The 23,157-nt window shown below is 44.4% G+C and overlaps 1 protein-coding gene across 1 annotated transcript in view; it reads left to right on the plus strand.

Annotated features, from left to right (window-relative positions):
- The window catches only part of LOC121836142 (facilitated glucose transporter protein 1-like), a 57,298-nt gene extending 45,735 nt beyond the window's left edge, over nt 1–11,563 (plus strand). The window contains exons 8-9 of the mRNA XM_042290928.1: nt 6,667–6,794; nt 8,145–11,563. Of these exons, the coding sequence (XP_042146862.1) occupies nt 6,667–6,794; nt 8,145–8,330 (314 nt within the window). The 3' untranslated portion in view covers nt 8,331–11,563. The remainder of the gene's footprint in view (nt 1–6,666; nt 6,795–8,144) is intronic.
- The last annotated feature ends 11,594 nt before the right edge of the window (nt 11,564–23,157 follow it).

The raw sequence follows: 23,157 nt of genomic DNA on the forward strand, positions 1-23,157 counted from the left end.
GCTCCGTTTTACAAATAAGCACCAGCTCGACTGGTGAACACGCAGTAGCTTAATTGATTAAAAAAAAGTCCGTTGCATGGTTCGAATATCTAGCTTCTTGCCACTTGTTCGTAAATGATAGGGACGCGGGAATCTGTAAAGCTTGTAATGTTTCCAAAATATCTGTAAAGCCTGTTTCACATGCAGCGATTTTGGCCCTAAAGCGGCGCGATTTCTGCCGTCGCGGCGCTCGTGCCGCAGAATTGCTGGTGCTGGCCAGAGCGCCGCGACGGCAGAAATCGCGCCGCTCTAGGGCCAAAACCGCTGCATGTGAACTAGGCTTAAGGCGTGAAAAATCTTCCACACATGCAGGCACGAAATGGGAACATTCAGGATGGCGACAGTCAGACTCCTGATTAGAACTGAGCTGAAATTAATGGGTTGTGCGCATTGTTGTGAGAGGCACGGGCGCATGTGTTTATTTATGAAGTACTTTCGCTGAACGCATGTTACACCAAGCAAAGCATTTTGATACGGCATGCTTACGCGCGTGGGTCTTGAGTAGCGTATCACTCCACGTTTTTGATGGGGAATACACACTAAATATCGGGCCCTCTGTGATGTCGCTTACAGGCAAGAAAAATTTAATCGAAGTTCGGGTTATAAGCAGCCCTCAATTCGGCTCCATTTTAACTGTGTAATGATCCTACACTCTGTATACGCTATACCAAGTATGCTAGAAATAGTACATTGTTAATGTCTGAATTACTAACTGGCTGCTTATGGCCAGAACGGATATATTGCTATTTATCCTTACCATAAGCGAGCTTCTCACACCTTAGGTCGCAACGCACACTTTTATGTTATTAGATTGCTTTGTCAAGGTCAGATCAAAACTCCCGGAGCTTGTAATATTATTCGAAGAAAAAGCAGAGATATAAAATATGTCACAAAAGTTTTAATTATACGTCATTCGCCAGTCTGAAAGGTTAGTGGCAAGAATCAATGATGTCAAACTTTTTGCGTTGTTGGGACCATAGAGTTATTATAATGTACGCTAGAGGTTCAAGTGGCGCTAGTGTGCTGACGTCAATTGAAGCAGACAGCAACCAGTCGAAAATTGACTTCCGGTGATGCATTTCTATGGGAAAATGTGAGTGCATCATCTCCGTGTGCTCGATCATAAGAGCAATTATCCCGAATAATTCGTACGTACTAGCTAGCTTGGAACATTTCTCAGTAAGGCTGACAAAGTAATTGGTCAGTTACGGCGTTTTTCTTTGAAATTCATTGCAATAAAAACGGTGCAAACACGTTTCGTACGTGTATTTATGTGCACTGTCGGACACTGTAAGCGTGAACACGACGTTGGTGCTTTTCAGCATGAGGGATATACGTCCCAAACGAACGAAGGACATCTGGAAATTAAGGGAGACGGCAAGAACTACGCAGTTACACTGAATCAGTAACTACCCGTGCATGTACAATCAAAATGAACTGAAGGCGACGTAATATATTCCGATTTTAAATAAGTACCGTTTTATTCTTTCTGCTCTGTGCGAAGATACTTGTCAGTGGCGTCAGAACTATTTTTCCCCTGGGGGAGCAAAAAAAAAAAAATACTACCATAAAGATCATCATCATTTATTTTCTTTGAGGGCTCATTCAGGCACTATACTGGGGTCGTGCATATGATTACATGAATTAATAAACACAGTTGACACACCGTCATAAGACCATGATATAAACACGCTACAAGTGAGCGCACTAACTGTGACAGATAATTAAAAAGCTAGAACCAAAAATGTATCCTTTGTGTGACGTTTTCTCAAGTTTTTGTTACCGATATTCTATTTGACCACACTGACTGTTTATGTACATGCATTATTTGACACGACAACGTTTCTCCCGTGTTCATAAATGATTAACGTAATTATGGAGAAACCAAATACCAGAGAGGAGTCTTTATTTAGAAGGAATAGGGCAATACATGCGATATATGAAAGATACATGCGTATTGACGGCGCAAGTTAACTCTAATTCAAAGCAGTCCCAGTTGCTTTGAAAACCTAGGAAAGGAATTTCAGGAAGAACTAGTGGTCGAGTTAAACGTAACAGAGGTAACATTGAGAAATCTATAAATCGATGACACGGTAGCCCTGTCGCTGAGGCAGCCTTGGAAGCCACACCAAAATTATAAAAGCTACACACGTACACACAAGCCAGCCCACGTGTCCCGGTATATATGTAGATAGAAAAAAGGAAGGTTGGTCAGCAGTACCACAGATTTTCACTAATCACATAATATGAACTCCAGACATACAATAGGATATTATGAAACATAAAAAAAGATTCGGCGTGAGATACCGTCAGCTGAGAGGAACAAACAAGCAAATGTTGTAAACGTGCTCCAGGAAAAATTACAACATGCGCATATTTGTATCGTATACCTAAAGTAACATTGCAATAGTAATGTGCCTTTACATCGTCAGCGAGAAAATGATGTCAACGCAATTATAAACATAATTTACATATCTTGTGCATACTTTATAAACAAAGAAAAATAAACGAACAATATTGGCCGTAAAAACGAACAGAAGCGTCGCTACAGTTTCCACCGTGACGTCATGAGGAGAACAGAGATTTTTCTCGTGAGATTATGATCGCACGAATCAAAATACAATCACGCTATCGAAAAATAAAGCAAAAAGGATCTTTTCAGTTATCAGCAGCCGATACCCAACTGTTCGCAAGTTCACTCGGCTGAAATATTGTCTCCTTGACTCACTCTGGCAGGCCGCCAAAAGAAGCCACTGAAACTTCTCGGTGCTAATAACAATAACTTGTAATAAATATAGAGTTTAAATATACCCTCCTGAGTGATGTTAGAACTGGTCAAAATTCGCACAAACACACTTAGGCATTTTTACATTTCACAGTCATGCTGTGCCAAACGTGGACTTCTTTTCCGCGGTTCGTGCGACAAAGGTTTGAATTACGGAATCTAAGCTCAAAGTGGCCGTCAGCGCCCCGTGCACGTGCAATAGGAGTAGATGAGGCAACCTTTCCTACTATGACATTGTGCTTCGAAAGCAAGTTTTCATACGTCGCAGGGCACTGAAGGAGCGTTCGGATGATGCCGACGACGCGGGGACCGTGAGAATGAGAAGCACAAGTTTGAAAACGTTCTCAAAAATTAGTTTCACGTTTGGAGCTTGATCCTTCAGCAATGCACGAACATCTTGGATGGTGTCGCACTTGTTGCTTCCAAGTGACGGCGCAAGCCGGGAGACGTCGAAATCAAAAGTGCAGAGCCCCAGTTCCTCTTCCAAGACTGCGGCAGAGGGAGGCTTCCTCTTGGCGGCATCAGTCACAATTCCTTCTAGACGAACAAGCTCGTCGAGTCCAGGCTGCGTGAATCTCCTGTGAATTTCCGTCGTCAGATTATCGACCAGCTCAAAAAAAAAAAAAAATCTATTCTCAGGGCATCGTGGCAAACTTTCGAGGAGGCCGAGGGCTGGTCAAGCCGTTTAAACACGGCTTTTTTTTCTCGGCCTCCGCCATTTTTTTTAAATGGAAAATAAAGTATTATTATTATTATTATCATATTGTGCATGGGGACTCTAGTTCTTATAAAATTACAGTAATGATTGCTACTGTGGTGTAAAAAGCTGACGTTGTGACCAGTACTACTGTTTTGCATCCAGAAATTGTCGGGAAAATCAAGAAAATTGCTAATAATATAAATACATCAAACAATAAAACTGAGGGCTTACCAGTAGGGGTGTCGAGAACGCTGAGACTGCTGCTCGTGGATCGTCGCAGAACGAGGAGCTTGTTGACCATGAGGGCTTTGCTCAAAAACTTTGAAAAATTGAGGCCATATGGAGGCGAGAGTTCAGCTGGGGCAGGGGATTAAATAGTTGAAAAAGACTCCAGAAATATTCGAGACAGGCGAAGCTCTATATGTTTACTTCTCCACAGTCGCGTCATGACAGAGAGGACAGACTCCCCAGCAGCAGTATGCTGTTTATAAAGGATGTTGGCAGTAGCATTTTAGTTTTTCCTCTGCTCCGCCCCCTCTTCCTCTACCGCACCAGCCAACAAAAGGACGTCGCTGCTTCGAACCCGTCTAAGCCAAGCAAGGCTGCCTGACCTTGTCAGGATCCTTAAAGTAATCCCCCGTCGCACAGACCTTTCGGCTTATCCCCAAGCTTCCGAAGAATCATCTACCGGCCAAAGGAAAGCTAGTCGCCTTCTTCTTGCTTCCTAGTCTCAGCTCTTCCATTCGCCGACACCGCGGCACTGGACCTTTTTGAAGTAGCACTTCCAGGAGAGAGGGGATTGGCAGGTCGAGAGATGCTTCCGGCTAGTTCAGAAAGTCACTCACAGGAATAGTGCGGCTAACGCTAGAAGCCCCCAAGGGCGCTAGACTGGCTCCCGAAACTCTTTGGAGGCGAAACAAACAGAAGACGCGCTCTTCACAAATTATCTTGGCACTTCCCCTAGGCATTGAGATTTTTTAAGCTTCTGAAGGTCGCGCACTTGTGGCAGGCGGCCAGGTCGAGTGGTGTCTATTTTTTTTTTTTTTATCTATGTACAGTCTGAAGGTCATTCACGGAAATAGTAAGTTTACCGACAATCGCAAGCTCTGGACCCAACTGCCCCCCCCCCCCTCCCCCCTCACTTAGTGAATTGGAAGGGCATTTTAAGTTAATTCAAGCTCCCGAAGACTTCTTTTGACAGTGAAACGGCTTCCAGCTTTTTGAAGATCCCGAAGGCCGCGTACTTGCGACGGGAGGCCAGCTTGACGAATTCTTCCTACGAGGGTCATTTACAACAATTTATCTGTTGAAGACGGCGAACGTCAAAATCGCTATTTTTCCAGGGTCTTTTTCTCCACGGCCAGGTTTACGCCGGAGGCTTATCCTTCGGGCTAGGCCCCAAATGATCGGCTTTTGTGGCGATAGCTCGAAAATCTGACTGAACAAAAACGGAGAGGCAGCCACAAAACAGCAGGCGCGAAATGCTCTGTAAAAACCAAAATCAATAAGCGGGAAAAAAAAATAACTTTGACCGAGGTAGATTGGGGGAGCCGTGCTACCTCATTTGTAAATAAGGGGCAGCCGTTGCTCCCCCTGCACCCCCTGTTCCGGCGCCCCTGATACTTGTTCTACATTTAAAATATCTCCCGCACGCTCAAAATCTTTGAGAACAAGTGCCCGATAATAGCTGCACGGCAAAGAAAACAATAGAAAGGGACACCTTTTATAGCCCATGTGTTTTATCCTTTGCGTTTTGAATGCTTTTATCCGCTCATGCACGACGGGGTCATTTTCACATAGTGATAGGCTGGCATATTATCAATGTTTAAGCGTCACCGGAATGCTGGCGAGCCTTGAACCCACTCTATATTCCTTTCGATTGTAATTTTGCTTTAAATCGTCGCTTGTTCTTACACACCTGCAGCGGAACACACGTTTGGGACTGAAAAGTGCCGAAGTTAAACATTGTTCACCGATGAAGAATAATGCACTAACTAAAGCAATTATATTTTTGCAATGTTAATCAAGGTACATACTGTTCGGTACGACCAAAATAACCAAAGTGCCCCGTGTTATTTTCCGGCGAAGAGACAAAATTCACGCACGTTTTTCCATAGGAATGCACAGGAGCATTGCAAGAGTAGACTGGTTGCTGTCCGCTTCGATTTGCGTCACAGAAGTCGCATAGACACTGGCGCCAGTTGAACCTCTGGCGTACAGTACATTATAATAACTGCATGGCTGGGACAGCCCTACGTCCGATTTTGTTATTTGTGCTTTATTTGGGTTAAACAGGGACACTAAGAATTCATTTTTTGCGTGTTTCATCGTGATGTGGATATTTTGGTATTGAATGAGCAAAGTGGGTCTGTTTTTTTTTTTTGTTTCCCATGTGAAAAACAACGAAAATTTAAATGCGCGAATTATTGTTTATATGATCTTAGCTTGGGGGGGGGGGGGGGGGGGGGGCACTCGTGTATGAGGTGACTAAGAATAATCATGAACCGGGTTTCTTCATTTTACCAATGCAGTTTCAATCTAGAATGAGGCTAGTGGCCTTCCTTGTGACCTGATGCTTGTTATATGGGGCCTACATGGGCTAGACACAGGAAAAGCTGGCTTAAATTACCTTGAATTTCTTAAAGTAAGCATGGCTATAGGGTCCATAGGAACGTCCAAGAAGAATTTGCTCGTGTCTTACCAAATGGAACCGGAACAATAAGCCCGGGCAGCTCAAGCACCCTTTATACATTCACATGGGGCCTGCGCTGTGCACTTCTGCGGCTTAAAAGTATTCGTAACCAGCGTTGTCTAGAAGTACCAGACATTCCGATAAATACGATGCTTTGAAGAGGTTGTCGATAAACATTATAGACAAATCAGACTGATATGTTAGTGTAGACCTCCTTGAACATATCTCCTTAATTCTGGAAACATAAAATATAGCAGTAAATTAGCATGGAACTGGAGGATATATAATCTGGAGTTGAATTCAGTCACTCTTGCTTATGAGTTTGTTAGATTTTAGCGCCCCTAAAAAGTGAGCTTCTTTACTTTCTCGCCGTGCACACGTAGGGAGAGACAATTTCTTTGTTTGCTTGTACGTCACTAAGCGAGCTTTTCCCACGGTGACTGCGTGCAGGTTCCATCCCGTGGTTCCTGGTGACGGAGCTGTTCGGCCAGGGGGCCAGGCCCATCGCCAGCAGCCTCGCAGTTGGCGTCAACTGGGCGGCAAACTTCGTCGTCGGCATCGCCTTCCTGCCGCTCATGGTAGGCCTAGCCCTGTTCACTCCTGGACAACGGTACTAGAACAACCCTGTTGGGGAACTGCCATATGAACCTGCTTTGAAGAAGTGGCTCCAACCCATACTTTAGAAACGAACTAGGTTTGTTCACACCGCCGCCGTTTCCATTGCAGAGCCCACTCAGGGAATTATATATATACCAGAACGGAGAACAATAAAATCTTACCTGTGTCTGCAAAGTGAGCTTTTGCGAACCGCCTAGTCTCAAAACGGATTATTTACCACCATCTAACCATTAAACGAATGAAACTAACTGACTGCCATGAAGCGGCGTTGTAATCGAATCTGGGTTCCGGTGTCTCATTTCGGCTGGGCGCAAGGGGTCTGCGATCCTCGGATGGGTTTTCTAACTGAGTTGTTCTAGTAATGTTGTATTTGGCTCAGCAAAAAATGATAACGAATAACATAGTCCTATTCATTGCAGATTATTTTTATGAATGTGCGAGTTGAGCAGAGGCAGTCACTTATTCTGAAGACATACCTGCCTTACACTCCAAATAAAAGGCCGGTTTTTCGCGTTAACTTTCCCCCGTCTACAAGTGACCTAACATCGAAAATGCTCAACCGTCTCTATCTGGCCTTTTTCTACCGGGGGCAAAGGTGCCGACAAGGTAGCTTAAAGCCGGGAGGAGAAAGTTAAGGCCAGATAACCGTCATTTTATTTGCAGTGTAGAAAAGTTCATTATTGTTGGCGCAGTTTTCTTTGGAATTAAAAAACAAGTTTCACTGCGGTAGAAAGTAAAAAAAGAAGCATGCTTTTGCAAGTTGATTTCTTTCTATTTTAGGCATACTAACATATTAGTGTATTGTAGAAATTCGAACAGCTGCATTGTGCTAGATACATCCGAGTACAAATAAACATAGGATACTTACATATATAGGCATAGACAAAATAATCAACAGATTCTATAAGAGCTTCGTGCTGCACTAGCATGCTAATTTCAAGTATTGGTTAAGTTTATTAAATTGGCTGGGGTGCCAGAACCGCAGAGGCATATCACACAAGCATAACACCTGCTAAAACTGACTCTTTATATTTAAAGACGTAATTTAGTGCAAACATTGTATGCCTTGCAAAAATAGGAGGACCGTTAGCATACTAACACTTATCTTCCAGTTGTATTATTTTTGAGTATAGATAAAAAATAAAACGTAAAGTTTATTATAAAAATATATTCTCGAGCACCTCAACCAAAAATTCTCGCAACCTTTATTCTGTCTAGTCTTGAAAAATACTCAATTTTAAAGCGCAGACTGGGATATAACAGTGTTACATAATAAATACTCAAACATATCCTTTTCTTTTATTTCGCAGGAGGTGGTTCAGCATTACACCTTCCTCATTTTCACCCTGGTGCTGGTGTTCTTCTGGGTGTTCATCTATAAGAAACTTCCAGAAACAAAGAACAAGAGCATCGAAGAGATCACAAATATGTTCCGCGTTCGTGCCTACAAGGATGACACGCCCATGACAAAACTGAATGCCAACAGCAAGGCATGACTCCAATCAGCGTAAATTGAACGTTCGTCGGTATGGAACTCTAGAAAATCAGGAAGCACGCCGTTCCCTTTTCTCCAAGACTAGACGAATGCTGAAGCAATCGTCGCGAAGAGTGGAGGAGTGCTGTGTTCATCGTTTTGCGTTCCGCTTTGTGACACCATCGCCAAGTATCGCCGGGAATTGTTTGTAGTAACGTGAGAGAGCCATGGAGGTAGACAGATCAATTTCCTTGATATGCAAATTATGAAGAGACACCCAGGCAGGTAAGATATGACGTGTGGCAAAGATTCCTGCCTTTACACATTCCGATAAGCGTTGTAAATATTCATATCAAACGAGAACGCAAAATCTTTTCTACGATGTGCATCGAAGTGACATCAATCAGGCTAAAAAAATCTACTACTTTCGCTCTAAAATTGAAAGAGGTTGGGGAAATATGGGGTAGACGTGGTGGTTTGGTGCTTGTTATACCCACCCCTAGAATACGCTTCTCAAATCAAAGCGAAGATTGCAGTATTGAGGTGTACATATCATCGGGATGATTTTACAAGGTGAGAAATGTCTGGTGCATTTGTATATATTGGTGGTACCAAGTGTGATGATTTCAATGGAATGCAAGTTGTGGTGCGTTTGTAATTGAATGCTGCTCGCTAGTGGTGGTTCATTGTGACCGAGGCGTTTTGCCGGCGATAGTTTACTCTTGAAGAACACAGACAGCCCTACTACGCAGGCATAAGAATTTGTGCTAGATTTTTCTTGACTTCCTAAAATAACCCTAGTTCTTTACTAGGCGTGCCAAAAGGTATTTGGGTTGGTCTGGGGCTGTGTAATTGGGGACGAAACGGAGGCCAAATTTAACTGTTTAACTCTTTAACTCTCTCGAAGTTTGACGACATTTTTAGGGAACCAGTTCTGCATAGGCTTGCTACCTCCTTATATATACCTGATTCGTTTGGAATCTAGACCTATAAAATTTATGTTTCTAGCGGTTATGAAAATTGTGTTTAAACACATGTCTGAATATTTTTGTCGCAATCATATTGAGAAAAGTTAAATAAGGTCAACTGGGACTCTATCCCCATGCCATTAACTGAAAGACGGACGGTGCTTTTAATCAAATAGGATATTTTAATAAAAGAAATGCAAGAGAACTTTTTTAGTAACACATGCACACTTTGCATTCCCTAGTGTTTTTTTTTTTTGAGTGCGGTGAAAAACACAATACGACGCACTTGGCTGTAAAATGTAACAACATGTGTAATATCGAAAATTTACCTCACCGATCCAAATTACGTTTGCTAGCCAATATATAACTTTGCGGTAATATGACATGATTGCACTATCAGTTGAGCGCTTTTATTGATAAGACTAGGGCGTAAGATTGAGACTACAAGTGAGTGTCGGCGTGGCTTCGTGGACAGGCGTGAAAACTTTTCATTTCGGATAATATTTACTGAAGGGTTTACTGTATATTTCTTACTTAGCTTCACAGTGTATTGCAATTTATGGCTCAAAAACGAAAATTCTGTGTTGCGCAGTTCATGTCGAAGTTACAAAACACGAAAACACGCAAGAAGATTTTATAACGTTAAGGTCAATCAAAGACGTCACATTTAATGGCTGTACTTGAACTCTTAGTAACAACCAAACAAATTGGAAGTCCTGCCAGGATAGTAAGTCCGTTTTTGCTTGACGTTAATTGGCTTAATTCTATGCAGTATATTTCTAGGTAGTCAACGCTACTGTTTGGTAGCATGTCAACTGGGTTAATCTCTTTTAAGGACGTAGGCATGAGCCAGAAATTCTCCCTATCAGCCAAACAACCCGCAGTGAAACCTAATTCCTGCACTTGTTTCGAAATTTAGACCCAAAGTTGCCAGGTGAAAACCGAGCAACCAGAAATGAAGCCTTGATTTAGCATTTCCTAAGAAACTGAGGCCCGAAGAAGCCAGTTGACAACCGAATAACTAGGCAGTGAAGCCTAACTCTCGCTCTTGTTTGGCGATTTAGAGCCAAAATAGTCCGACTCAGTCAAAATAATACCGAGTTCGGTTATACCTTGGTTTCTTCGGGTCTTCTGTGTCCTGAACTGCCAGAAAAAAAAAATTGTGGCTTAAACAACAGTGCTACCTGGAAATTTCGCCAAGAGACCTTCATGGTCGGCGGCAAACCAGTTCGCAGTCCTCCGGGCGTGGTATGTGCTCGCGACCCAAGAGTGAGGGCTGATTCAACCCTCGGCAAGGAACGTATGTTAAAGGAAATGAAAATGCTAACCGTGTGAATGGCGTTTTATAAAAAGAAAGCAACACGTTTACTACTCATTCGTTGTCATTGCAATACACTAAATGCTGCTGATGAGCTACGTACTCTCTCAGATTAATATTTTTTATTTAATTGTGGGGGTCAAACTTGACAGTCTTTTAATATCTGGGCGTTCGCAAAGGCGAAACTTAGTCTCGTCGAAATTCTAATATTTTATGTCCCTGCTCTAGAGAAGCACCTTGTCCAGAGGGAGTTCAAGGTCGCCCAAGGCTGCGCTGCATCAACTAGCACTCCTTCTTTTAAAGTTACTTTTCCCCCATTTTTGCATCCGCCATGCAACCGACTATACTTTGCGTCGATAAACCTGACGAGTCCTCAGTGACCTCAGACTTCGTCTCACAATCTTGTCTTACACGTGACGTTGTTTATGTTCGCACACAGGCAGCTTCCCAGTCTTTCTCTTGCGAACCTTTTTCCGGTCGAATCATTCTGTATCACGAAGCGAGATCAACGAATCAAAATTTTTGGTTGGAGTGCACAAATCGTATAAAGTTTTTTTTTTTTGATAGCGGATATGTTTTCGTCTCTCAAGAGAACGTTTAAACTTCCTAAGCTTTCCATCAGCCGTGAAACAGAAACGGACCACACGCGCACCAAGCGTTCGCTATTGAAAGATTGTGGCTCCATAGCGAGGAAACAGGATATTCACTCATCCGGATTGCTCGCGAGGCGTTGGATGAAATACGATCTACCTCTACTATGAAGTCACGTGACCCTACAACTGTTCACGTGCTGAGTGCCCCTGCGTTTCTGCTCCGCAGTTGAGGACGATGTTTTCGGGCTGCGTATCCACGGGCACCGCGGCGTCGCATAGCATTCGCCCTCTAAACCGAAAGTACAAAGAACCAGTCTGGTATTTTTACAGAGTGTCAATATTTTTATACAAAAATAAAATAAATAATCCTCTCTTACGTTGGTTCGACTAAGTTATTTATACTGAGTACTAGATTACACCTTTTGATACAGCTGGATGGCCAACGAGAGTTAGTACCGTCACATTGAAGCATGCCTTAAGTCAACTCCACCTTTATGCAAGTCCTTCGTATTTCTTCCCCTCCTCAGCAGCAAATGTCACACTCTAGGGACTGGCATTTTACTCTCAGTTACTATAGTGTCCTACATGGCATGCCATTGCCAAGACCGTACCTGTAACCCGCTCCTAAAGGAGGCTGTCGTGTTGTATAAAAACAGGGACAAACAAGCTTCACAAACAAGCAAAAAAGTCGAGGCACACATAATAAAAAATAGATGGACAAAGTCAGGTCTGTTTTAATAATGGGAGAGCGAGGTCGAATTCCTAATTTAGGGGGATGACGGATTGGTCGTGTATAACTGATGGCTTCGAGTAATTTGTTGCGCAGGCACAATCCCATCTGAGTAGAGAGTCGTGTATGTATGTATGTTTTTGTTTGTTCTAGAAAAATAATACCATAAGCCACTCTCGGCGTTTCTTAAGCTATCATTGATTATTGCTGTTCGGTCACCTCAGTCTACTCGTCCCGCCAACAGAATCGCGCGAATATGGAAATATATTATAAGGTGTAATACGCCAAAACAACACGGACGAAAATGAAGGGAGAACCGGACAGGACGCGGTGTAACATTCAACCGAACTGTTTATTCGATGACATACTTTTAAAAATATTCAAACAGGCCACACTTGGCAGGACACAAAAATATAGTTAGGGTTCGGAGTTTTCGGTTTCAACCGATAAAAACCGATAAAAGTACGCCGAATTCATTTTTGGAAATTCGGTTTTAACCGAAAAAGGTCAGTTTTTAGGTTCGGCATTTTCGATTTAAACCGATAAAAACCGATAAACATTCGTCGAGTCCATTTTCTAAAATTCAGTTTTAATGGGAAAAGATCACTTTGACCTTCCAGTCGTACAACAGAGCCTTGGCGAAAAAGTGGAACGACAGAGTCTATCGAAACGTGCCCGAATGTATGGGATACACGAATGCAATTACGACGTTTTGGTTTAGTGTGCGCATCATCGATCGGAACGTGAAGTCCGAAGTGCGCCATGACTTTGCCATGTACGAGCGTGCTTTCAAGCTCGTTGTAAGGAAGACTGACGTGATGCAAGCTCTGCATGTTGTGTTGTGCTTTAAAACGTCGCACCGTGCCTTTTTCGGCGGTCACAATTGGTTGATTGGCCGGTGTTTGCTCAGGCAGCGCTTCATCTCCTTAGCTTGCAGTGTCCAGTGTTGTTAGCGTTGAGAGGGCATTCTCGAAGCTCAGGGTCATATTAACAGAAAAGAAAGAGTGCGCATTAAGGAGAACCTTGGCAAGTACATGTGTGTGTACTATAATGGAGATCGCGTAATCCTGATGTACAGAAAGTGAAGTTCCATGTTTATTGGGCAGAGGCTTCATATCTGACTTGTTCGGACTTCTATGTTGTTTTTTTCTTGTTTCTTTTACAGTTGCACACATTTGCCAAATGAAGTGTCCATTTCTTTTTCAATGTATCTGCGCCGTTATTCTTTGAGTGATCACAAATATCAGAGCTACGTACAAGGATCATCTGATCCGGTGTCCGTTGGTGTTTATTTTATATTCACCGAAAAAAGCCGATAAACTTTTGTGGGCATAAATATCCGCCGAAAAAAACCGTAAATTGTATTTTAAATTAAACACCGGTAAAAGTTCGCCGAATTTTGAAAAAATAGAAACCGAAAACGCGGAACCCTCAATATAGTCTCACCCCCCCCCCCCCCCTTTTACTGAAATGCCATGATAGGGTCAAAGAGCATGCGTTGGCGATGAGGCAGTCCCCGTCTGACAGCCTAGCGGTCCACTGTGACCATTGCGAATACGGGCCCAACTCGGGGAAGTCCAGCACCATCTTTGGTGAGACCTGTGTCATGAGCCATTACAAAACAAAAACGGCCGGAGAAATTCACGAAGCTGTCCTGATTAAGTCCCAGCAGGAGAACTCTTGTGTAAGGCGCCCTATTTGTCCTTGTCCAATAAGGAATTCTACTATCTGAAGAACCAATGACGCTGGTATTTGAGTGTTTTTAGACCATATCTTTGTGTTCTGCCAAGTGTGCCTGTTTTTATATTTTTAAAAGTATGTAATTGAAATGAACCACTTAGTTGAAAGTTACGCCGCGTCCTGTTCAGTTCTCCCTTCGTTTTCGTCCGGGTTATTTTGGCGAATTACACCATGATGCAAGAGCAACTAGCCCAACTAGCCATCCTTATGAAAATATATGTGAAATAGGAAGCATATCAACTGCTGTCGTACCTGTCAATGTACGATTAGCGTGGTCTCATGGATGAGAACAGTGTTAACTTTAATGCGTTAAAATCAAAGGCATTGCCGGTATTGCGCTACTTTTTCGTTAACGTAGTAACGTATACTCGTTACTTTTTTTAGAACAGTAACAGGTAACATAGTAGTTACATTACTCGTTACCTCTTCCCGGGACCTAAAAATGACACTTTACTTTTTTCGTGTTTTTAGGATCAAAGCCATGTAAATTGTTTAGTTTTTTGCGTTTTTCTTTGGGTTTTTCTTTCGTTAGTATTTAGGTAAAACCATAAAAAAATTAAGTAATTATGTTCAGTTTCTGTATGAACATAATGTTTCTTGAAATAATGCGCTTATGCATACCTGTGCCATCAAAAGAGTATTCCGACATAATTCATCATTAAAAAAGTAACGCAAAAGTAACCTGCGGTACGTTTTATCGGTAACGGTGATGGTAACACTTTTATTTTATTTTGAGGTAACGTAGGTTGGTAGCGCGTTCCTTTTGTTTGCAAGTAACGAGTAGCGTATTTCATTACTTGTTTTCGGTAACGCCTACAACACTAGATAAGAGTGAGCAAGGTCTGTCAGTATATGGAGTATTCACTGGCGAACATAGCTTTGTGCGCGACTGCCGAGCGCGTGCTGACAGCGAACTTCCACAGTTATTTTGCAACGTGCTTTCCACACCATCAAGATTGCCGGCCTTATAGCAACCTATTAATGTGAGCTCGTTCTGAGCATGCGCTCTAAAAAGCGCCCTCAAACATGGCGTCCATTGAATACCTCCTTTTGGCGGCGAGATGTTTTGGTGGCGCGCTCCTATGGCTCCCTCTCCTGACGTCACAACTTGCGAATAACAAGATGAATGGTGTTTGTAATGAGCGTAGTGGAAACTTGAAATCATTGCGCTTTCAAAGCAACACTGCCACCACCGTCTAAGTTGAAGTTCTTACATTACTCTTATTTCCATCAATGAGAAATCCTTTACTGACGTCAAAATCATCATTCCCCAATCCTGGCAGGCCGACCACTGCGACGCTTTCGATCACCCATGTCGCCAATAGGCGGTGCTCATTAAGTTCACGTCCACAAGGCCGCACTTGTTACTCTGTTCTTATACGCTGTTTTTAAAAACCTAGCTATGGAGCTTGCATAAGGTAGGTATTATAATGTGCTACGTTCTTTTGTTTCAGTACGTAAGAACGAGAGCGTTTGATTATACTTCGTCTCACCCACGGTGGAAGGAACACATTTTGGTGATGACTCTGGCCGCTTTTCCCGCGGGGAACGAGCGACCAGATCGTGTTCGGAGCTTGCCTCGCACTAGGAGTAGTAAGTTCCGCGCCGCCGCGGTGGGCGCTGAGGTATGAGGTCCCTCCTCGGCGGCCACGGTGTCGGTGGCGTAGTGTGCTCGCCTTTTTCGTCGTATGGTGGTGTGGTGGTGGTGTGCGGCCAGTGGCTAGACTTGTGTTTTGCTTTGGTGCTGTGTCAATCACAGCTTACAGGTGCCACCATCGTGCACGAAGGTGAGTCTTAACAGCAACAACCACTACCACAAGAAGAAGAAGAAGATAGAGAAGCTGGAGAAGGAGGAGGAAAAGCCGGAAGGGAACACAGATTTGCGGACTCTGGCGACTACGTGGCGGCGTGGCGGCGGTGAGGTACAACAAGGAGCGGTGAGGGAGGGAAGGCGGAACCACCGCTGTCAAAACAACCGAAGCGGTCGTTTGGAAGGGTTCCTATACTTGCGCGCCATCTAAAGGGCTCGGTGCGCCGAACATAATGTGGTCGCCGTGTCGGACAGAGAGTCATCACCTAAATGTTTCTTCAACCGTGGTTTCACCTTAGCATAAACTAATGTTAGCCACGCATGCTAAAAACGCGAGATATTTTGCTTTGGATAAAGCCTTGGCGGCTGCTCGAGCGCTCTTGCAGCGAGTGCTCCCGTCAAGGCAGTCAAGGCTAGCAGCTGGCGCTTGCACAGCCTTTGCAGTTAGTCCATGCTAAGGAGAGATGAAGTATAGTTAATTATCTGAGCAACGAAAGAATGAACAAAGCAAAATGTTCAAAAGCTGTATCAGTAAAGGAAGCACAAATGGTTGACATATAGCGAAATAGCGCTCGTTAAGGCTGCGGTCCCACGGCAGCCATCTTGAACAAGGCGTTAGTTCAACCAATAGATGGCGACACGCACCCGAGGGGTGACCGAAATATTGGTTCATACTGTCTATGTTCTATAGAAATAGACATAGATATAGACATAATGTTCTATGGACATAATAATGCCCATAGAACCCGGAGCAGGAATCCGTTTCTGTTTTATTGCCTCCAGTTTTGCGCATAAAAAACGATAAAAACTCCAATTTGCTTTTTTCCTCTGCTCAACCGAACTCGGCCACCAACTTATGAAACCACTTGTTCGTGACTAAAGTAGGCCTTTCTACCGGAAACGGAAGTTCTCCCAGCCAAGCGAGGAAGCCGCGTTGGACACGAGCGCTGCGTCACAGGGACGTATGCGGTCGACAACAATCGATCCGTCGACGAATATTTGAATTCGAGCTCGTGGCCAATGAGTGCCGTGACGGCACTTATCATAAAGCGGGAATGACAAGTTCCATGGTGTGCTTAAAGAGATACTATCAACCCCCCCCCCCCCCAAATCTTTTTTTTTCCTTTTTTGTCAGGCGATTCATTATGGGGTGGGAATACTACCCAATTAATATCTTGCTACAGAGTCACGTATTTTTTTTAATTAAAAAAAAAAAAAAGCGCAACTGCTTGAAACCGAAACCGAAACTCCCTCAGCCCACGGAGAAGTGGAGAGGATAGAGTGAAGTGGCGGAGGTCACGTGGCTAAACCCAACCAACCCAACCGTGCGAGTTTTTTTTTTTCTCCGGACGTAGCAGACGAACTGCGTTCGTTCGCCGTGCGGTTCCTTTGCAATTACGTTTGTTCCGCTCGCTGTTCTGTACTTCAATATTAGTTGTTTTGTACATTTAAGTGTTGGCAATTAGTAGTGAGTGCCCGTGGTGAATTCCCGTGATCGGCACCAAAAAGAATACTCCCAAGATGTTACGTGAAGAACTGCTTCACATGTCCTGCATCTGAAAGTGGCATTGTGCGGCGGAGTGCACCATGCCACTTGCTGCATTTCCTGTACAACAGTTACGCGAAGCTCGGAAAGTGGACGTTACCCGAATTATATGCTCCTTGCATTTTGTGGAAAGCAGGGGGGGGGGAGGGGGGGGGTGAAAGTGCCGCCGCTTCCCACGCAACCTCCTCAGAATTTACGGCGCTCCGTGGGGGCCGCCATATTAAAACTTGATACCAGTGTCGCTGCATCTGTAGGTCATCTTTAACTTAGAGCTGACGGAGAAAATCTGGCCACGGCGCAACGCCGATGTACGCTGGAAGCTAGAGCCGGTGTGCTGCCGTTGTTTTTGTTTGGTCGGAGAAAATCTAGCAACAACGCACGTTCAACATGGCGGCGGTATTATTCTGGTTTGACGCGGTTTTCGAGCACATGTGGCGAAGACGTAACTTTAGAAGTGCCCCTGTGGTGTTCTCGGAAGACGGAAAGTATTATTCGTAATCGTCGTGTGTGCTTCGAAAGCGAAGGGAGTTACAGGGTCCACGAGTGCGCAACCACAAGCCAAGGTTCACGACAGCGCTGCGTTGACTTCGGCGATCTCGTTCTGTTTGGTGCAACGTGACGATGCGACAAAGAGCTGAAGTGTTCGTGGTGTGTGGTACGGTGCTTGGAGGTAGAAGCCCATACTAACACAAAGCGCAAATTGCTTATTGTGGGGTTGAAGTTCAACGGGTTCAGTCCCGTCGTCGTCAGCTGATCCGATCCTGCTGGTCCGGGAGGACGCAGCGAACGTCTTTAAAAGTAAATCTTCCTTTGTTCCGTTTCAAAATGTGGCAGATTCTCGACGCATACCGTGAGTAAAAAGCTGCGGGCGTTTTCACCGAAATTACGTCGTTTTAATTGAACAATAGACTCTTGATTGTTGTCCTAGATCTGCCGTTTTTTATGCTTTGAGTTGTTGGACTGCGTTTGCACAGCGACGCACACCGCCCGAGTAGATGATTCGGTCCTGCAAACGACCGGTTATACAGAATTTCAGGGAAATTTAAGTTACCACCGATATTTTCCTGTAAATCTCTTGTGAGTTTGTTGCGCTCATCATGCGTACAGATGCATGATGCTGATCATGCCTACAGATGCATGAACTGAGACCATTTTTTACGTAGTGAACATAGTGATTCTTTATTTTGGGAAGAGGTGTTGGTGAATTTATTATGGTACAATCACTTGAGAGTTGAGAAATTGGGGAGAGCTAGCAAACTTTCCCAACTTTGTCTCTTTTCTCTTTGGCACTGCCCCTAGTTTCAAGTCGCAGTTCCAGCACACATACCTACTAGCAGGTACAAACGGCTCTAAAGCAAGTAAAAGACTGGTAAGTCAGGACGGTGTGGACTCCGTGTTTCGCGCTTTTCGCAAGGTGACTGGGTAAGTGCTTTTGCGAGGTATGCGGAATATGCAAACGATTTTGTTATGCCCGTCGTTTGGGTCTCTCCAGCAATACGAATAAGATTATCTACAAAGGCGCAATCACGAGCCAAGATTTACGATAACAGGGCGTTTGATTCGGTGGTCCGTGCAGTTGTATTTTACCCTGCTCTCTGCAACACCGTGTCACGAAGAGCTGGAACGTTCACGGTTTGTGCTGGGCTACCGGTTGACAGAAGCCCGCATCGCCCGCATCGGCACTCAGTGCACTTGGGCTGTTGTACTAGGCCAGTATCTCAAACTCATTCAAGTGTGGGGCCAAAGAGCCCACACCGGAAAGGTCGCGATCCAATGTATGACGGGGGAGGGGGGGGGGGGGGGGGGGGGGGGCGGGGGAAGAAACTTTTATAGAGAAGAGACCTCGCTCTCCATGCTTTTTGTAAAATCATAGTTTTGCCAGTGAGGTTTTTCGCTTTCATGTGTTTTATGACTACTCTGGGCCCTGCCGTGATGTGACAACAAGAATTAAAATGACACCGTCCGCCACCCTGCTGCAATTTTTAATAGAAAAGGGGAAGTACACTGTCATTCCCGAGCTTAAACATATTTCCGAAAAAAAAAAAAGCAATCGTTTACGTTGGCAGTTCTTGCATTCCTTACAATTTTCATTACAACACTCTGAGCAAATACTTGTCTTTTAATTGTGACATTTCTTGAGGGCGAGGATCCCGAGCTCGTAGCTTTATTTTTGGCTGTTCCTCCGGCTGATCGAAAGTTCGCGCAGCCGAGATGCACCCTTCAACGAAACGCTCGCGCTTCCGACCTGGTAGCGGAACAGTTGTACATTACAAAAAAGCCGGGAAGCAAGAAATAAAGCGAAACATAGGGCAAATAAACACAGATAAGTATAAGCTATGTGAATGCATTAAAAGAGCAGAGCTATACTCTTCGAGGGAAAATGAATCGGCGAGAAGAGATCACGAGGCCGCATGCTTTTTCTAGCGCTCAAGACATGGGAACCGCGACTCGTAGCGGGTTGCCTGCGGGCCGCGTCCCAGCGAATCACGGGCCACATGTAGCCCGCGGGCCGCGTCTTTGAGACCCCTGCTCCAGGCTGTTGATGATCAAGCCTTTCATTCGCGGCTTGCCGCCAGCTAATCCGGCTGCTCGACGGTGAGGATGCGGCGAAAGTGACCTCTGAAGTAAATGTAAATCCTTGTTCATCCAGTTATCCAGTGTCAAAGTGTGGAAGGTGTCCAACGTGTACTGAGGGCGGGAACTACGAGCGATTTGCCTTGGTTTTGTAACCGAAACCAGAGCAGCGAGATTACTGCCTTGCGTACTCCAAAATGAAGGAAGCAATAAGTCGTCAAAAACCCGTTTTTAGCGTTTCAAACCAAGTAAACAAGACAAATATAATTAAACTTGGTTGTCTCTATGCAGGAGGACTTAAGTAACACAACATTACATTCTCTTACCAAAATTAAAAAGAAAGTAAAACTCAGTCCGCCGTATATGGCAGCAACTTCTTCGCTGCAAAACCTATGCTGGCAACGTAAGCGGTCTTAATATGGCCGCCCCACTTTGCGCCGCAAAGTGAAGTAGAGAGGGGTAGTGAGTCCAGTTGCTGGCCGGAGAGGTTACTCTTTGTGTGGATGCTAGAGTGCCTTCATACACACGCGCGCTTTTGCTTGAGTGGTGACATCTCAGCCATTTTCCCGCCCAATCGTTTTTTCATGCATCTTGAAGTGCGCGCAATCCGGTGTCATTGAGCTCGAGCGCGTAGCTTTGGCTAATGCATAGACGCCATTTTACCGCCCAAGTCACGCACCGAGTACGCGAGAGCGTCACGCGCTGGCACATCAAGAGCAACAATGGATGTCTTCACCCTGGGACAGACAGACATGTAGGCACCCTAGTGGATGCTAGTAAAGGGCGCCACCGCCGCCTTCGCTTGAAGTTCTCTGGCTCCTCCGCCTCTGCTCCGTTGACTCATGCAAAGCTCTGTGCGATAACCGCCGTTTTAGTTATATTTTATAAAAATAATATTTCAGAAATCATGTTTGAAGAGTATCATAAAACTGCCTATTATTCCCGTCTTTTACTGCTACTTGTCGTTCTCTAATTGGACAAGTAGTGCGGTAGCACCTTCGGCCCTTACAAGCGCACTCACTCAGTCGATCCAAAGCAGCGCGTTTAGGCCGATCCGCTGTACTTCGGTGCTTTGGTGAGCAAGTGGCTCTCAACACACGAATTGCGCTAAGCCCGTGCTGACGGGAGCGTTCACCAGCTTTGTATTGCACCGTCAAAACTGGTGCTCATGGCAGACGATAAATAGCTAATGCCACGTGAACAGCGCAGCAACAGCGCTTAGCTGTTGCATCGCTGTTGTAGCAGCGCTGTGTGTTTGGTAAGGTTTGGTATGTGAGAACCGACCTTTGAGCTGAGACTTGAAGCTCCGCCTTCAGTGCGAGCTTCCCGCCCTTGCTAACACAAGTGTAAACGCGCTGGCACGCGCAACCAAAGCACTGCGGAAGCCAGGGACCTCGCGCTGTTTCGCTAAATCAGACTTGCTATTAATATTTATTGCAGTTCACCTTGAAGACAGTTCAAGGGTTTTAGCAACCAGATACCAGCCCGAACTTCGAAAATGACCAAATTAAGTTCCAGAATGTTCCTCACTCTGTTAAATAAGGACATTTCCGAGAAAGGGCTCCTGGTGGTTGGTTCCATTTTTAATTTTCCCGTCTACCCATATCAAGCAGAATACTGGTAATGCGAGTACACGCGCGCGCTCTCATCTGAATAAAATATTTGAAGTACGCAGATAACCAAAATAAGGCGTTAAAAAACCTGCGTGCAAAGTTTTCCTTCTTTTTGTTTTGCTCTGAAAAGTTATTTTGCAAACGCTAGCACGCGCACACTTCTTGGCACTTGGGTAATTTAGGAAACGGTCTATAGTATGTCACTGTCTATACAGTAATAGAGTTCCTTTACGTCTATATACCCATGATGCAAGCGTTTTTATGAAGAGGAAAAAGACCAGTCTCGAGTAGCTTCTACGAGATTCAAAAGGCACGATTCTATTCCACAAAAACATACCCCCCAGACAATTACATATAAAAACTGCAAGAATTAACCTTATACTATGAGCTATTTTATTCAATTACCACTAGGATAGAAAGTACGGAGTGTGGCCTTGGACTTCTGTTTTACAAAATCTTCGCGGTGAAGGAAGACCTGTATTAATTTCTAAGCGGAAGTTATTTCATGGTGGCCAAGATCATACACACTTCCCGTTTTGCTACCAGAATATCTCCCTGCCCCTTTTTAAAAAAAAACTATTTTAAACAGCAATTAATTAGTTTTTTTTATTAAGTTTTGTACCCTTCGGGACCGCTAACAATAACCCAGTCTAGTCGGTCTGGAGCACGGAAAGACAATGGCTTGTCTTTCCGTTTCCCTTTCAACGATGACACCGATATGATATATCCCCTCTGGAGAGACGAATCCCTCAGATCACTCAGTCTGTCTAAATAATCATGAAGAAAAGGGGCTCGAGCTTCTGGTTGATCAAAACAGACGCGTTTGCGTTGCGGAAAATGCCTTGACAAACATATTGAACCGTGTATTTATCTGTACGTCCCGCTTTACGGGAGGCATACTCGTTGGTATTAATGGGTAGAGGAGTTTATTTTACGTTTATCCGTTCCTCTTCATTGCCCTAACTTCTCTTCATTGCCGTAACTTCTGGTTTGTTGTTAAGCGGATTGTTTTAAGTAGAACGTTACGGGGGTTCTGTCAAAAGTAGGAATATAGCTGTTATTCTTGGGGGGTGGTTCCTTGTCGTGAGTTTGCGTGCCTTTTTTCTGTCTCAGTGGGGTGGTGAACCTTGAAGAAGCTTAGCCAGCCGGACTATAGTGCCCGTAAACGCACTAAGCTTAGGCACGTGTTCTTTTCCCCCTATTTCTTGCTTGAATCGTATCAAATCGCGTTTTCTGGTCAATAAACCCTCAGCTGCGTTCGCGATTCGTTGCCTCGTCTATTTTTATTTTGCTTGAACATCTCAGGCTTCATAATTGTGTATATGCAAAATGTTCGCTGCTTCATAAAGCGGATGTTCCTTAGATTAAATGAAAGGCCGCGAACTCGGAGCGACCGCAACACGCTGAACGTTCACGGCCGGTGAGATTTTTCAGGGAAAGTCGACTACAGCGCCACCGCTATCCTCTGCTTTTTTCCACGTTTTCGTGTCCCTCGCCAAGACCGTCTTTGCAGCCGAGTTGACCAGCTACCGCTCTCTAGGCAACTGTAGCGCCGCGTTCCCTTTCCCTCCTTCCCGCCCCCTGGTAGAAAGCGATTACATTGAGTTCGCAGGTGTCAAAAATGGAATCCCATACCATTTAGTTCAGGAACGTATCGTCCACAACAATTGAATATTTTTTTCAGTGATAATTGTAAAAAAAAAGAAGAACTGTAAACATCGCAAAATGCTTGACAAAAAAAGAAAATAAATAAAAAGATACACCCAAACCAGGGATCGAACCCGTGTCCACTGCGTGCAAAGCAAATGTCGTTCCACTGAGCTACTGAAGGAACTCGTTCACACGCAGTAATGAAGCAGGTCAAGTGTTCCAAGCTAACACCCTTGCCGGATAGAGGACGGATCAGAAATACGCTTAGTTACTTGTTTGTTAATTACAAGACCAGTCATGCTGTCAC

This window comes from Ixodes scapularis, unplaced genomic scaffold, assembly GCF_016920785.2.
Source record: "Ixodes scapularis isolate PalLabHiFi unplaced genomic scaffold, ASM1692078v2 PGA_scaffold1__304_contigs__length_218370807, whole genome shotgun sequence".
Classification (NCBI taxonomy): Eukaryota; Metazoa; Arthropoda; class Arachnida; order Ixodida; family Ixodidae; genus Ixodes; species Ixodes scapularis.